This window comes from Pteronotus mesoamericanus, unplaced genomic scaffold, assembly GCF_021234165.1.
Source record: "Pteronotus mesoamericanus isolate MK-2021 breed Mesoamerican mustached bat unplaced genomic scaffold, CSHL_Meso_final contig_221, whole genome shotgun sequence".
Classification (NCBI taxonomy): domain Eukaryota; kingdom Metazoa; phylum Chordata; class Mammalia; order Chiroptera; family Mormoopidae; genus Pteronotus; species Pteronotus mesoamericanus.
The window spans coordinates 15,002,083-15,019,370 of record NW_026555092.1 but is presented as its reverse complement, the minus strand read 5'-3'; the positions used below and the strand labels follow the sequence as shown (position 1 = coordinate 15,019,370).

Below are 17,288 nucleotides of genomic sequence, written 5' to 3'. Positions count from 1 at the left end.
GGGATCCCACTGTCCTGTACAGGGCGCTCAGTGCCCAACAAGTGCCTCTGAGCAATTTGGTTTATTTAATGTACGTACCACATCTTAAAAAAATTTTTTTTATTTATTGATTTTAGGTAGAAAGAAGAAGGGGGCGAGAGAGAGGGAAACATTGATTTGTTGTTCCATTTATTCAGGCATGCATTGGTGTATGTGCCCTGACCAGGGACTGAACCTGCAACCTTGGCATATCTGGACGATGCTCTAAATGAGCTACCTGGGCAAGGACTCTGAGCAATCTGAACAAGGATTGGTTCTTCCCAGGTTTTCCTTCTTATGCAAAGGTCTTGTGCAAACTCTTGGCCCTTTTTAAAAAATGTGTTTATTTACTATAAAAATAATGCAGTTTTGGAAAGAAGTTTAAATAAAAACAAACAAAAAAATACAAGTCACCATAGTCCTAGGACTCAGATAAACACACTATTAATAATATTTTGTGAATTTATTTCTAGTTTTTTTCCTCTTAGAATAAACATATATAGAGGTTTACATTTTATAGATAGGTATTTTTACAAGATTAGTATCGTATTGTATTAAACTACTTTGAGATATGCTTTTCCCACTTTCTTATATGGTGAAAATTTCCCTGTTAATAAATATTTTTTGAACACATGGCTTTCTGGTTTTCTATCACCTGAACTGAGACTTCAGTCTTCACCCCTAAAGAAGTACGTCCCACAACTTCCCTGGAGGTTTGCTGCAAGGCTGCCGTGACTGTGGCGAATGCACGGCGCCAGCAGCACCTGAGGCAGATAAGCTGTCAGAGAGGAAACTCCAGCAGCCACAGGACTGTTCCCAGGGCCACAGCCCTGGGTGTCTCCCTTGGTGCGGCTGTCAGAGGGCCAGTGCAAGGGCTGGGCCCAGCCCTAAAGGACCTAGGGAATGAACTGGCAAAACCAGGCCCATGTCCTTGGTCCTGGAGCAACAGCAACGTGGACAAAGGAGGCCGTCTCAGGTGGGAGCCAGGCAGTCCTAGGAAAGCAGCTTTGACCTTCAGGCTGCAGCAAAGGCCCCACAGCGCCCTCCTGAGCGACGAGGGTCACTGCTGTGCTGAGTAGTTGAAGTTGGCAGCCAGGGTACTGTCCCCAAGCTGTGAGGCCTTCCTGCTGCCTGGCACGGCCGGGCCATGGGTCCCCCCCACCACAGACTGAGCCTAGAGCCCCGGAAAGCTCCCAAGACTCATTGTGATGGGGGTGGGAGACAGGCCAAGCTTCTGGTCACAGCTCTGCCACCTTGTCCCAGGGGACCTTCACAGTCATGTCCCAAACCTTGGTTTACCTCTGAAGAGGGTTCCGGGGCGGACACAGTGAGATCACACCAGTGGACACCCTGGTAGGCCCCTGCGAGGGGCAGTGGCACCAATGACTCCAAACCTGCTGGGCTTTCCGCACTTTGGAGTCAGCCTCAACCTCCTCAGGCCTTCAGGGAAGAGTGGCAAGTGGCAGGGTCACCATTGCGAGTCGGTCCTCTTTCAGGCTGGGGGAGCTAAATTCTTCACTTTTCCTGGTTCCTGTAAAAGCCCTGAAGTCGCTGCCATCATCCCCACTTCACCAAAGCCTGTCCACCCCTGTGCCTGACCTGCAGGGGCTACAGTGTACACCGATGGGGCTCTCTGCTTGGAGGGTCTTGCTCAGAAGCTCTGGGGTAACCGTGGTACATCCCAGCCACAAGGAGACAGAAACCTGGCCACCTCCAGCAGAGGGCGCTCAGCCAAAGGCTGGGAGTCGGTCTGCCCGGGGAGCCAGAGGCAGAGCCAGAATGCCACCACCCCTCAGCAGGAGCTATCCCAGGAGCATGGCCGGAGGGCAGCAGGCCCCTCTCGCCTCCTGTAGATCTGAATGGCGTGGGCAGAGGGCTCAGTCCCTGCTCAGAGCCCTCCACAGCTGAAGGATCTTCAAAGCCACCAGCCAAACCAAACAAGGAAGGGCAGTGGAGAGAAGCCAGCCCATCTTGGCTCCAAGCATTGGCTGCACACCGTAGGGCCAAGGCTCAGCGTGGGGGTGGGACCATGTGCCTCATTCAGGGGTCGGCAAGCTTTCTGTGAAGGTTCAGGTAGTATATGTTTTTGGGATTGTGCTGGTTAACTTTATGTGTCAACTTGGCTAGGTCATGGTATCCAGTTTTCAGTCAAACACCAGTCGAGACATTGCCGTGAAGGTATACTTCAGATGTGATTAACATTTAAATCAGTAGAGTTGAAATAAAGCAGATTACGCTCCATAATGTGGCTGGGCCTCATACAATCAGTTGAACGACTCAAGAGAGAAAAGACTGAGGTTGCCATTTTTTTTGGGGGGGGGGTGTTTATTATATCTGGTAAAATAAACTATGAGGAAACGTCCAAGAGTCACACTGGTGGGCCCAGGAGAGGCCCTGGCAGCAAAGGCCTAGGAAGGCCACGCCCAGCCACCCACGGTGGGGAAGGTGGCGTCTGTGCTGGCTCCGGGCCCGCGGCCGCGCTTGGGGAAGAGCCAGGGGAAGCCCAGACGGTCTGCAGAGGGGCTGCTCCAGGCTGACGCCGAGAAGGGCAGTGTCTTGGACCCCCGCTTAACAAGTGCTGTGTCCCTGGGGCAGCCGAATCTGGACCCGCAGGCGCAGTGTAGGGAAAGCACCTCTCACACGTACTCCCCACAGTCGGAGATGATCACCTTCTCCTTTGGCTTCCCGTCCTTGCTGCCCTGGGCCTTTGAGGGGAACAGAAGCGGGGAAACCAGGGAGGGAGGCTGAAGATTAAAGGGGGACTCGGGGACAAACGTCCCACCTCCCACTCCCAGCCTGAGCACAGGCAGCCTCCTCCGGAGCGGGCGAGCCCTCCCTCCAGGCCACAGGGCGCCTGCTCCCGCTGCCCCTCAGGGCTGTGCACTCAGGGCTGGGCAGTTACCCACCTCGATCTTTCGCAAGACATCCAGGCCTTCCGTGATCTCCCCAAATACCACATGCTTGCCGTCCAGCCAATCTGTCTTGTCACATGTCAGGAAGAACTGGGAGCCGTTGGTGTTTGGGCCAGAGTTGGCCATGGAGAGCAGGCCTGGGAGAGGGACAAGTGGCTCAGCCCCCTCCCTGGGCTTCCCGGCCAGGTTGACCCTGGGACAGACTGACCACGCGGATGCCTGTCTTCCACTCAATGACAGTCCATGGAATGGCGGGCAGGGTTGTTTCAATCATTTTATCCTGGCTTGTCCTTTCTTTCATTCGCTCCACGAATACTTACTGTCTGCTTTGTACAAGACCCTCATTGAGCTCTGGGGACACGGGTCCCAGCCCTGGTGGAGCGCAGTGTAGTGCAAAAGAGTCACTCAAAAGAGAACTGTGCTGTGACAGCCACGACAGAGGGAAGCCAGTGACAGGCAGCTGAACAGGGAATGGAAGCAGAGGTGCAGTCACACAGAGACTGTGTGTGTCATGCATGCTGGTGCCGCCATCATTGGAGGCTCTCTGGAGGAGGGGACATCTGAGTTTAGTGTAAAAGGCCCAGGTTTGGCGGGGGGTGCTGAGGGGCGTCACGAAAAGCTGCAGCCTGTCTGTGGCAGCGAGAAAGCCGCTCTTCAGGGCTGGGCCTCTGTACCGTGTGCTCCCCGGGGATGGGGACCGAGTCTCATTCTACGCTCAGTGCCACAGCAGAGCAGGGTGTCTGACACATAACAGACCAGCCCTGTGAGCATCTGTTTTAAATAGTCAAACATTTATTGCGTGTTTACTACGTGTCAGACGCTGTTCCAGGATACCACAGTGAAAAGGAAGCCTGCGTCCTGCCCTCAGGAGGCTGACATTCTCAGAGGGAGACAAAATAACATAGTTTCAGGTAGTAACTGTGTGACGAAAAATGGAGCTGACTCAAAGGAAGAGCAAGATGGTAGGAAAGCCCGTTAGAGAGTGAGGCCAGGGCAGGTCCCTCCGACGAGGTGACACCTGAAGGGAGGGTGACCCTGCAGAAACTGGAGGAACAGCACTCCAGGGCGGAGGCAGCACTGGCCGAGGCCCTCAGGGCAGTGAGGAACAGCAAGCCTGCGGGGGGGATGCAGAGAGGGCAGCAGCAGGTCAGTGAGCCTGGGGAGGTGCCGGGCCCAGGCTGGTCGGCCCTGCTGGACTGGATCCTACGGGCAATGTGGCCCCGGAACAGGTCAGCCAGCAGAATGATGGGACTGAATTTCTACCTGGAAGGATTGCTCTGACCATCTCAATATTAGACTATGAGGGGGAAGAGGCAAGAGTGGAACCGGAAGTGAGCTCAGAAGACATTGGTGGTAGAGCAGGGTGAAGAGTGGCTGGAGCAGGATGTGACTGAAGAGAGAAGGATCTGACATACGGGTGACTGAGGAGAGGGGTCAAGGATGAGTCCTAAGGGTCTGACTCCTCGGCCAGGTGGACAGTGGTGTCACTAACTGAAACAGGAAGAGGGGAGGAAGAGTTTGGAGAGACGAGCAAGAGCTGTTGGGCATGTAGAGCCATGGCGGGGGTCCAGGGGGAGAGGACAGGGAGAGAGGGGCCGGACACTGAACGCGGGAGTGACTGAAAGCCCAGGGACGGGTTTGCCTGGGCCAACGGTTCTCAGTGGGGTTGGTCCCATCCCTAGGAGTCCTTTGGAAACCTAAATGTTTTTGGTTATCAGACATGTTACAAGGTACGACTGGCATTAGTGTAGGGGGAGGCCTGAAATGCTAGGGGTCTGCACTTAATGACGAATTGTCCCATCTCCTCTAAGACTCTCAAGTGTCCTGCCAGACATGGGTGTGGATGATCGGTTTACAGCTGTCTGCACCTACAACCTAATTCCATTATACATTTAAGCTGAAAGTTGTTATTTGCAATTACTATGTAAATCAAGGCTGTAGGTCCACACACCCAGCTGCCTTTCCAGTTGCTGCAACTGAACATTCACTGTCATCTGGCATAGTTGTGCTTGAAGATTTACGTACAGAGATCCACATTCTTCTACCACAACTTATTTCCCTTTGATGTTCTCTTAGTTATAGAACAATATTTGTTTTTCAGTGGGTGGCTTAAACTTGGTTTGTAAAATAATTATATGGGCAGGTAGGATGTGTCACCTATGAATTCTGCTTCAGCACATTAAGGAGGGGCACTATAAACAATCGTTAGGAAAAAAGGGGCAACGGGCAATAGGCTTCTATGGAGAACAGGAAAGACAGCTCTGAGCCAGTTTGATTTTTAGGGGTCAGTTAAAGGAGGAGACAGCAAAGACTGAGAAAAAGTAGCCAATTAGATAAAAGGGAAACTAGAGGAGGGCGGAGTCCTGCCAGCCAAGACCAAGGGGTGAAGAGTGTAAATGCTGCCAGGAGATGCAATAAGATGAGGCTGATAACCGCTGTTGGCGTCTCCCGTAAGAGTGGACAGGTGGGGCTACAAGTCTGGCTAGAGGAGTGTGGAGAGGGCAGAAAGCAGGGAGTCTACCTAACTTTTTCAAGAAATTTTGCTTAGAAAGAGGACCAAACACATGGGTGAGCATTGAGGCGGGGAGGCATGAGTCAAAGGATGATTTTGGGCTGATACCACGTGCTTTTATGTTGATGGGCTGCTCTAGCAGAGCAGGGGAATGCAGTGTACAAGGGAGCAAGGCCAAGGGGAAGAACAAGCGCAGAAGCCAGGTCCCTAAGCAGGGGAGAGGGGATGGTGCAGGGAGACAGCTCATCCCCTGTGCCTGGAGGGAGGTCAGAGTGGGCCTGTGTGGAGAGACGCAGGAGGCCGAAGAGCTGAGGCAGAGGGTGATGTGGAGGTCTTGGGAGTGAAGGAAGGTATGGAACTGTTATCTCTGGGATTGAGCATTAACCAAGGTAACCTAGTAAGTCTGCCCAGGGCCGCCTGAGGAACTATGGTTCTAAACTTCAAGTGGGACCACTCAGCACAATTCTGTGTTTTTCTCTAGTTGCTGGGGGACCAACCACTGAGATCTGTTACTGGGTAATCCTAACAGAGCGCGGGGCAGTGGGGTTCAGGCATTAAGAGCTGATAATGGCAGACAACTGAATCTAGGTTAGGGGCTACAGGCAGCGTGGACACGGAGGGGGGACGGAGAGCGTATGAATGGGAGCAAGCTTACTCTGCTCTAGCCAGGCGGAACCCTCCTCTGTTCACCAGCTGGGTCTCCTCCAACCCCGACCCCTTGGCCAGAGCCACAGCCCGGCCTTCCGTCCTGCACAGCCACCCCGCCCCCGCCCCGCCCCACGCGTCACCACCCGCTGATCGCATCCAACCTGGTCCCGTGTGCTTGAGGATGAAGTTTTCATCATCAAACTTCTTCCCGTAGATGGACTTGCCCCCGGTGCCGTTGTGGTTCGTGAAATCGCCGCCCTGGCACATGAACTGGGGGATGATGCGGTGGAAGCTGCTCCCCTTGAAGCCAAAGCCCTTCTCATGGGTGCACAGGCAACGGAAATTCTCTGGGGTTGGGAAAGGAAAAGGAGCTCAGGCTAAAAAACGAAAGAAACTAAAACCTCCCTCTAACTACACTCTGAAAACCATATTTGATTAAATTTTCCTGTTAGCTTTTGTGCTACTGACACAAAGGACTACAGGGGATTCTGGCTGAAGAAGGGGGAGTGAGTACATGCACTCTATCTAGCTCTGCTCTGCACTAAATTGGTGGTAATTTTTTTAAAAAAGAAAAACCAAACAGGATCTTAGAAGAAACACCTCTAAAAGTAAATAAATAAAATCTAAAAAGGAAAAAAAAAAAAGGAAGACAACAGAGGTGGCCACACAGAGGTGAAAACAAGAGACCCCGCGACAACCGCTGTGCGCGGGCCTGGAGAGCAGCTGCTGGAGCACATCGCAAGGCTCCGGGGGAGCGGCTCCAAGAGGGTGAAACTGGCAGAGTATCTGCTGTGAGAGGGTTAGACAGGCAGGAGAATTTGGGAGGGAATCAGGAATAAGTGCATAGAAGACTAGGCAAATGTGAAAGCAAGACAACTATGAATTCCAGGGAAAACGAAATACTTTGCATAAAAGTTATCATAGTGTGATGCTTCCTTACATTGTTAGAATAACTGGCGATCTAAACTTAAACAAAATTATGGTAACTATATAAGGAAGACAAAGGGATGGGAAAGGTGATTTTAAAAGCTAGTTTCTTATCTTCTGAAGTAAGAAGCCTATAGATTATGTCTATCTTATTATGAAAAACCAGGAAGTGGCAACATAAACCTGTTAGCTACCAATATGGAAGTAAGAACCAAAAGCACCAGCTAAGAACTGAAATTGGCTGCCTCTGAGGAGCAGCAAATGAGGTCGGTGGGGTGGGGGTGGGGGGGCGGCAGGGCGGGGCAGGGCGGCATCCCGGGACGGCTTTTCTACCAAACAAGCTTTCTGAGGTTGACTTTTAAATCTATGCCTACATAATATTTAAATTAAAAAGAATAAGTAAAAGTCAATATGTAACACACTGAAAAGAATAACTGTTAGTTAAATTACTACTAGAGAGGACTAGATGTAGAGAGGGGGAAAAAAGACTTTAAGTTTTAAATTTATTGCCTTCAATGCTTTTGTGTATGGTTTTTTTAAAAAACTGAATACATGTTTACTTACATATTTTTTGTTGCACTTCATTAATCATGCTATTACAGTGGTCCCAGTTTCTCTCCCACTGCCCCCTCTACCCAGCACCCCCACTCCCTCAAGCAGCGGCCCCACCATTGTTCATGTCCATGGGTCAGCTGTTTGAGTTCTTAGCCCACTCCGTTTCCCACACTGTACTGTACATCCCCATGGCTATTGTCACTACCTATTTGTACTTCTTAATTCCCTCACCTCTTCACCCACTCCCCAAACCCCCTCCCATCTGGCAACCATCAAAATGCTCTCCATATCCATGATTCTGTGTCTGTTCTTCCTGTTTGCTTAGTTGGGCTTTTTTTCAGATTTTGTTCATAGTTCTGAATTTGTTGCCACTTTAATGTTCATAGTTTTGATCTTCTTTTTCTTAAATAAGTCCCTTTAACATTTCACGTAAAAATGGTCTGGTAATGATGAACTTCTTTAGTTTTTTTTGTCTGGGAAGCTTTTCATCTGCCCTTCTAAATGATATCTTTGCTGGGTAGAGCAATCTTGCCTCTAATCCCTGCTTTTCATGACTTTGAACATTTCTTGCCAATCCCTTTTAGCCTGCAGGGGCAGGGTGGCTGTCCCCTGGGTGCATGGGCTCGAATTTCCCAGGGCGGGGGGTGCTGCAGGATCAGCTCCGACCTGTGTTCTGCCCAGGGCCACACAGCATGAGCTACGAAGCAACCTGCCGATGGCTGCTACTTGCTGGGCTTGGAGATTCCCAGGTGAGCCAAACTGTGATCCAAAGCTAGTGCCGGACCTGGTACCAGACCTGGGGCCTTTTAGCTAGAAGTTGGGGTAGCAGGGCTGGGGGCTCACTGAGGCTGGTGGTTGCTTGTTTGAGAGGATTTAGGAAGCTGTGGAGCCTCAGCTGAGACCAGCTATTCATATGGAAAAGCCACTGTTAACAGCTTTGGTGGGCCGTAAATTGGGTGGGGCAGAGCCCAGATATTCCCTGGGCAGAGCAAACCAAACCTTGAGAATCAGGTTGATGGAGTCTCAGATATGGCCCCCACCTGCTAACTCTGTGGTTCTGTCAGGGGAGGGCTCAGAAAAGGAACAATGGTTTCTGCCTGCCTTTCTGTCTGGGAGAAAGTTGCCCCCAGCTCTGGCCTGCTGCCAGACACTTCAGTTCCTCCCTATATGCCACTGGTGCCTTTTAAGCTGCTACCCCGGTGCCGGAGCTCAGGAGTGAGTCTGAGCAAGTCTGTGAACAGGCCCGTTAAGAGGCACTTCTTGGGAACCCAGTAGTTTCTTTCACTGATTGAAATCCCACTGGTTTTACAGCCAGAAGTTATGGGGTCTTATCTTCCTGGCACTGGAATCCTGGGCTGGGGGACCTGGTGTGGGGCTGACTCATCACTCCCAAGATATCCCTCTCGAATTTTTAATCCAGCACATGGGGGTGTGGGACCAGCCCATCCTGCATCTCCATGCTTCCTATCTGTCTGGATGGATGTGGTTTCTTTAGTTCCATAGTTGTAAGATTTCCACTCAAATTGCTAACTCGATTTCTGACAGTTCTGAGAGATTGATGATCTGTCGTTTACTTGTAATTTTGATGTGGTTGTGTGAGGAGGTGAGCCATATTTACCTACGCCTCTGTCTTGATGAGAAGCCTTTACTTATTTTTTAAAAAAATTATTTAAAAATAGTAAACCAGCACTTACAAAGCTTTAAAAACACCTGCTGAGACTCATCTGTTACTGGATTGCAGGATCAAATCTACTTAGGTCAGAAACAATGTCAAGGACACCGGCTTCCTGGCAGTCCTGACCAGAGCCCTGCTCACCTGCTGTCATGGGAACGACATCTGAACGTAGGAGCATCTGGATGCGGCCGGCTGGCTTGTTCCCAATCTTGATGTCCATGTACACCTGAGGATTGGACCGGGCCTTTTTTGCAGCGGGCTCTCCCTGGATGCAGAAGAAATCACTCAGAGAGAACTCCCTGACTCCCCAGGTGGGAGAGCGAGAATTCTGAAAACACACCCAGAACCCAGCTGCAGGGAGCAGGCCGGAGCGAGCGCTCACAGGGAAGGCCTTGGGCCTGGCGGGGCTGCAGGAGGCAGAGGCCACGGCCACAGCACCGAACTGGACACCCAGTGACATGAGCCCTCGGACACGCCCGCTGGCTTCGCCCTCCCTGCAGTCACAGAATGACACTGCCTGGCCAACACAGCTCTCAGCGCCTTCGCATCCCAGCTCAAGCCCACCCACCTTACCCCAGTTAAAGGGACCCATTTATGTAACACTGTCCCCCCTTGGCATGCTTAACCCCGTGTACCCAAAGGCTGGCTACAATGGAAGCAAGGCGGGTAGCCCCCCAGCTTGGGCCCAAGTGTTCAGAGGACAATGGAGGAGGTTGAGGAAGCCTTGCTTTATACCCAAGTAGACAAAGCTAAGCAGAGGACGAAGAGACATTTAATACAGCCGTCACATTTGTTCCAAGAGAAAAGACAAAATCTGTGTTTCAGTTTAACAAATGTGCTGAGGATATACTTTTATCATTTGCTGCTAACAAGAGCAGCAGCACAGTAGCAGCAGCAAATATTTACACAGCACTTGCATGCATAGAATACTACTCTAAACATTTTATGTTTAGTAGCTCATTTAATCCTCATAACTACCCCTGAGATCAGAACCGCTACTATCCTCACTTTATAGATGAGGAAACCGAGGCACGGTGAAGTTCAGTAACGTGCCCAAGGTCACAGCGGCGGTAAGTAGTAAAGCTGGAATTCACACCTACACTGCTCACACCACCCACCCAGCCCATGACTTTTTTATTAACAAGATGCATTGCACAAGGCCCTGATCCTCAGAGTTTGTTGCCTAGAAAGGGAAAGGCAATAAGCACACCAGTAGGCGGTACAAAAGCAAAGACACAGAGTGCAATACAAAGCCTGCTTTTGTAAGAGCATCAAGTGGGGACTGCACTGTGGGGGTGCAACTGAGGCCGGTGAGGGGGTCAGCGCTAAGAACCTGGGGAGTCCCTCTCGCACTTTATCCCGTGGGACAGGTGACGGGAGCCGCAGGAAAGTTCTCAGCAGGAGAGTCAGACGACTGGTCCTGTGCTTTACGAAAGACGGCAGGAGAGCAAGACTCCAGCCAGAAGGCTCCTTAGGGAGCTGCTGTAATGACCCAAATGAGAGGCTAAGTTAGGACGACGGAACAATAAGGGACGATGGATTCAAGGAAGACTTAAGAGAAAAATTTGCAGAAAATGATGATATATTGTCTCTATTTTGAAGAGGAGTCTAGGGATATTCCATTGACTGTGAGGGCCATTATATGCTCTGCTTTGTATCCAAATTTCTGGCTTGGGGCATGTGGATGGATGGTGGCAAATTTACAAGCTTGGGAATACAGGAAGAACCGGATCAGAGAAGGGAGAGCACCCATTCTAGGCAACTTTAAGCTGCCTGTGAGCCTTGCAGCACAATGTTCAAAGTTCAGCACTAGAAATAGAGACGATGAAAATCAATAGCACAGGAGAGGCTGCGAAAAATCAGATTGAATGCTACTATTTTAGCCGAAAGAAAAGTGTGCCTTGAGCCAAGAAAGAAGCAATGTTCATGACGAGGGGAGGAAAGAGCCTGAGAAGCAGTGACCGGGGAGGTTGCTGAGAACCAGGGGAAAGCACCGAAGCGGCGTTCTCCGAGGAAGAGGGAACCTCACCCCCGTGTAGAGATGGCGGGGATGGTCCCACCACCCTGTTCTGACTCTCCTGTGTCAGGGCAGGAACGAGAACGCTGTGAGCCTGTTGTCAAATGCTGCAGTGAAGGAAGGGGGCTGATCAGGAGGGCCGCAGAGAAGCACTCACCACGTCACTCACGGTGCGCTTCCTGCCCGTTGGCTGCCAGTCACAACTCAGTACCTAAACTGACTAAGAAACCGACGAGTTCACCCCCCAACAGCACAAGGATGAGACACTTAAAGCTTCTCTCTTTAGTTCACTCAACACCTCCTTCGCCAAAGTGCTAAGAGTTCAGTCTTCACTCTCTCTGCTATTATATATATTTCCAAATTTCTATAAAACTTAAAAAGGAGTCTCTTGGGGAAGGGCCAGCCTCTCCTCCAGAAGCACGCGCCTCCGATCTCACCTCCTGTGTTTCTGCTTTGGGAGGTTCTGATCCCTCTTCCTCTTTATTTTCTTCCAGAGTCTTCCCAGAGAACTTCTTCAACCAGTCATCGTCTGACCAAACTGAAGGGAAAGAATCAAACAAACGTTAAGATTCACACTTTCAGCCGACTGCTGATTAGCTGCTCTAGTCAGCCTAGTGGAACACGCCCTGCGGCCCTCTCAGCCACAGGATTCCCAAGGGCACGGAAAGTTCCCACTGGGAATGTCAGCCCTGAAGTCCAGCTCTCAGCAGGGCTAAGTGAAAAGGCCATGTCAAAGGGAAATGTGTAGTCTTGCCAGTTCTAGCGCTTGGTGAAACACCGCAGGAACGAGAAAACTGGGAAAGGTAAGAGATCAGGCAGGGTTTCTCTAAAATGGAAACAATTAGCCTTACAAGCTCAAACTCTTTTTAGTCCCTACAAAAGCACACGTGCGCTTCGTCAACGTGAACCATCCTCTACTCCTGTTCACCAGGTGTGGCACTCAGCACCTGCTTCCACGTAATAGGACTAAAAAACGAGGCTCAAGCCACACTGGGAGACCTGATGGGGAATCTGTGGTGGACCCCACTCACCTGGTCTGGAAGAGCCTTCCTTGATCCTCATAGGTTTGGCCAAATTGACACGAATTGTTCGTCCAAAGAGCTCAGATTCATTCTGAAAAGATTGCAAATTCAGCTGCTTAAACTCTGTTAGGGTAAAGGACAGTCAGATGGTTTTGCAATTTGCTTCTGAGACATGCTCCTGATTTGTTCTCTCTTAATCCCTGAGCCCCGCCAGAGCAAGCCCTGCACCCACCACAAAACAGCCCGTGGATTGCAGGGACCTGCCCCACCCCCTGGAGCCGGCACACCTATCTTTCAAGGCCAGCAAAGAACTGTGCTACCGACAGTGACTCCAGGGTCAGGGTTACAGCGGTAAATGTAGTTTCCAAGTACCTGAGTTCACCTTCAAAAGTCAAGATCAGCTTTGAAATGGTGAGAAGCGATCTCCCTCTGAGAGCTGAGGATGATGTTCAGTGAATGGGTAACAGAGACCAGGGACAGGGGAGAACTTTACTATCCAAAGATAATTGGTACCAGGAAAGGTCACTTACTATAAACCCATTTAGAGCAGTAAGGAAAATTTCATGGTAAAAAGTAAAGGAAAAAGGTTTGACTGTGATGAAACTAAAAATAATGAAAATAAATTTCTTATAGTTCATATTCAGGTTTAACTATGCACAAATTTGTAAAACAAGTATGTAGGTGGTGCCGATGAACTTGCAGCACCTATTTTACTTGCAGCAAAATTCTATTGACAGTCATCTTATATATGATACACCTTATATATGATATGAAAACACAGGGATCTCAAAGAGGGCAGAAATAACTCAAGAGCTTCATCATTTTCCCCAGGGACCTCTCTGGGACGTTGAAATCATTTGCATCGGTAACATACCCTGTCATTATCCTTATTGAATTTCTATTCTCAATTGTTAACTGGTCCAACACTTCATGAAATCCTGTCTCTTTTGCAAAATATGCAATTTCACTGTGCAATAAGTTGGCATAGTGCTTGTAATTCATTATTCTAGACATGGGGTAGTCAGCGAGAGATTGGCCAATAAGGACGATTAGGATTTATATTATTGTTAAATGGGGAAGGATGTTTGAGTAAGAATTAATCTTATAAGTGATTAGTTCCCAGTAAATATTTTCACATGATGACAATTTTTACTTCTCCACGCAACCTTGCAGGTCTGGAAGTTTGGCACACCAATATACGAACAAGGACCCCTCTGTACCACCAAACCAACTTCAGTAAGAATGAAGATTCCAGCCGTACCATGTTGTCAATAGCTGCTGCAGCATCCTGCCAAGAAAAAGTGCAAGTTTAGCTTTGTGTGCTGTCTACACATGTACTTAGTAACAGGAGAAGTCCACAAAAAATTAAAACAGGAAAAAGTCACCTCTATAGCTCCTGCCTAGGTTGTGTGCCTAACAAAGAGCACTTCCCAGCTGACTTTAGAGCTGGTAGTACAGCAACATGCCATCTAGTGGAGGGCGTAAGCAGCAGTCATCAGTGCTGCCAGGCAAGAAGGCTCCACGAGTGCGGCTGCAGGAGCTCTGCAGAGCAAGAGGGGCAGGACCTGGCCGGTCTGCAGTGTTAACCAGTCTACACTTTGATTAAGTGAGGGAAGATTTTTCTTTTTTTAAATCTTCACCTGCAGATATGCTTACTGATTTGAGAGAGAGAGAGAGAAAGGAACATTGATGTGAGAGAAATATTGACTGGTTGCCTCTTGTATGTGCCCCGGCCAGGGATCAAATCCACAACGTAGGTATGTGACCTGACCAGGAGTTTATACCCACAACCTTTTGGTGTACAGGATGACACTCCAACTGAGCCACCTGGCCAGGGCTGAGGGAAGTTTTTCCTCGGACAGCTGTCTTGTCCTCTGGAAGCATCAGCATAAGGCCCAGAAACCTAACCCTTTGTAATCAGTAATAACATTAACATAAACCAAAAATGAAACATAGGTTAACAGAATTTCCTCACCTCTGCCAACTCAAATTCAACAAAAGCAAATCCTCGGTGTTTTTCTGAAGAAAAAAAGAAAAAAACAAAAACAAATAATTATTGTTTAGGGCAATGGGAAGAAACAGATGGTCATAAGGAAAGTGAAGCCAGTAACAAGCCATATCCAGACATTAGAAATTCTACCCAATTCCTATTTCAGAAGAAGGAATCTCATTCTTTAATTCTTCCTGGTTTAAACGACATTTCAGGTTATATTAAACTCTATTTTTTAGTGAACATAGCTAAATTATAAACTATATTTTTCTTTAAAATAAGCCTTCTTCTACCAAAGCCAAATTAAAACCTTAATCTTTGCAAGCAAGGCAACTAGAAAAATGAAATCATTTAACTTGTTCATTCTAAACATACATTTTGAGCATAAATTGTAAATAAAGCATGAATCCTAAAACCTGGATAAGGATACTCAGAGAATTGAAAGATCTCGCTAACAACCATACAGGGTCGATGACAGGGCTGGGTTTAAAACTCCAATCTTAAAAGTGACAACAAAGGTAAAATAGAAAACTGAACCGTAACTGTGATATTTAGTAAGGGAAAACTTACCCAGGTACACAGAAGCCAAGGCCCCATCCTTAGGCGAGGCTTTCCTGCCGCCCCGTGTAACAGCACAGCAGCCGAGAAGGAAGCGGGTGGGGTAGGGTACCCAGTAGACAGTTTGCAACAAGTCAGGTCCATTTTGAGCCCCATGTAGCTCAAAATCTATCTTCCTACTGCGCTACTGAAAATTGTTTTATCTCAAATCCAATAGATGGGACTCTCTGAAGATGTCTATTCCAGTTCACAACCACAAACCTCAGCACATTCCCTCTGCATCAAGATCACTGACTGTCATGCTGCCCTGCTGAGGCACCCTCCAGAACTTTCTTATACACCAACCATATAATACACCATGATAGGACTTCAAAAAAAATTTCTGAGGTTCTTTCCCCAGTAGGAGGATTCTGATCACAAGAGACACTAAAAGGACTCACCTGTTTCATAATCCAGAGGAATCTGAATATCTGTTATGTCTCCAAAAGGAATAAAAGCAGCATGAAGAACTTTGTCGTCCACCTCCTCTGCAAGTCCACCTGCAAAGAAGCCAAGGGCTTTCTGAGTCAATGTCCTTTATTCTCTTGAGAAGTCCTTGCAGCCCAGTTAGCATCCTATAGCTAATGTTAGGGGTAGTGCCATCCAGTTCTTTGGGTACATAAGCATCCCTCTCCTCTGCTCCCTCACACTTACTTAGGACTGCTCTCTTCACCCTTCCTGCAGACCCTCCTCCAGCCCCAGTATTACTGTAATAGCTTCTTAAACTGATCTCTGTCTCCTTCACACAGCCAATTAGAATGATCCTGGGAAGATGCAGATTTTAACTCATCACTTCCCTGCTTAAACTCCTTCAAAGGTTTTCTACTGTTCTCAGGATAGAGTACAAACTCCTTAGCAGGTTCTTCATAATTGGCGCCCTGCCCACCTCTTTATTCAGTCTTTTCTCCTCTGCTTCCCCAAATCTCTGGCTTCCCATAACAAGATCCACTTGCTTACAAGTGTAAGGCTATTTCACACCTTTGGGCCTTTGCTCTTGCTGCTCTCTTTCAGTAAATACACTTGCCCCTATTTTGACTACCTGGCTAAATCCGGATCATCAGCACTAGCGTCACCATATCCTGAAAATTTGCTCTCATCTCTGCAGAAGGGAGGATCGTTTCTCCCCGCACCCAGGCCAGAAAGGATCATCTCTCCCTACACCCAGGCACATATCATAGTGGTCTGTCCCCACCAAAGCGCTCAGCAAACTGTGCTACTGAAGTTATACTCACTTCTACCTGGCTAGACTGGGACCACTTCCTTCGGGGCAGGGGCCAGGGCTGAGCCATCGCTGCAAGTGAATGTTTATAAAATGACTGGGCGTGAGGATCTGGAGGTCATAGTATTCCTTTACCAATCCTCCGGACCCAGGAGATGAAGGAGTACCTGTCAGAGTTTAGCGGGCTTGGAGGAGAGCCGGAAAGATCTCCACGTCTCGGGCTAACACCCAGAAGCAATGCAATACTGCTATAGATCCCACCTAGACAGCTACTCGCCGCCCTCGGCGTCGAGTCCCACGCTCGGACCCACTAGGATCGGGTTCGCCCAGACCCCCTGGCGCCCGTGCCTGCTCACCCACGTACAGCACACGCTTGGTAGTGGCCATCTTGCTCCCGCGCTCTCCTTCCGGAAGCCTGCGGCCGGCCCACCCCCTCCCCACGGCCCCGCCCCTCCGCTCGGCCCCGCCCCCGCGTCGCGGCGCTCGCAGGCCCCGCCCACTCCTGGGAGGGCCTAGTCCGCCTCCGTCTCCTAGGAAACATTGGCGCCCCGGGAGGTGCCCTGGGACGAAAGAAAATGCCAGGTCCTGCGCTGCTGGTGCTCAGTGCTGCTGGAAACAATCCTGGGCCGAATCAGTCGGGGCCTCAAATAGCAGACTACTGCAAATAAACTACCGTCCGTGTGAAACCCCTGGCCGCCTGTTTTTTGGACAGCCTGCAAGCTAGAACTGGTTTTTCATTTTTAAATACTTGAGAAAAATATTAAAACAAGAATAGCTCGTGACAGTAAAAATATTGAAATTCAGTTTTCAATGTCCATTAAAAAAAAGCTTTATGGGAACACAGTCATGCTCATTCTTTTAAGTATTGTCGGTGGCTGCTTTCACACTGCAAGGGCAGGAGACCTAGGGTCCACAAGGCCTAAAATATCTACCACCTGGCTCTAGGAAAAACGTGTGCGGACTCTTGGAATAAACCAACTAATACATAAATCACAGGTTGACATATGTGATAGAAAATTATGGGGCCACCTGATTTAGACAGAGCGATGGGTTATGGCCTACCTGAGGTCACATTTAAATTGAAACCCGAAGGAAGGGGAGCCAGAAAGAGGAGTAAGTAGAAAAAAGGACCTCAGGGTGAGGAGACAGCTTCTGCTCACTCAAAGAACTGAAAGGCCAGAATGTGAGGAACATGA

At 49.2% G+C, this 17,288-nt stretch overlaps 1 protein-coding gene across 1 annotated transcript; it reads right to left on the bottom strand.

Annotated features, from left to right (window-relative positions):
* Positions 1 to 2,322: 2,322 nt before the first annotated feature.
* Positions 2,323 to 16,505, bottom strand: PPIE (peptidylprolyl isomerase E). The gene is made up of 10 exons (XM_054572030.1): positions 16,449 to 16,505; positions 15,275 to 15,373; positions 14,262 to 14,305; positions 13,548 to 13,574; positions 12,296 to 12,377; positions 11,702 to 11,802; positions 9,389 to 9,512; positions 6,252 to 6,437; positions 2,925 to 3,067; positions 2,323 to 2,723 (listed from the first exon to the last, which is right to left on the bottom strand). The coding sequence occupies exons 1-10, from the start codon at positions 16,477 to 16,479 to the stop codon at positions 2,655 to 2,657; spliced, it is 906 nt and encodes a 301-aa protein (XP_054428005.1). The 5' UTR covers positions 16,480 to 16,505; the 3' UTR covers positions 2,323 to 2,654.
* Positions 16,506 to 17,288: the final 783 nt, after the last annotated feature.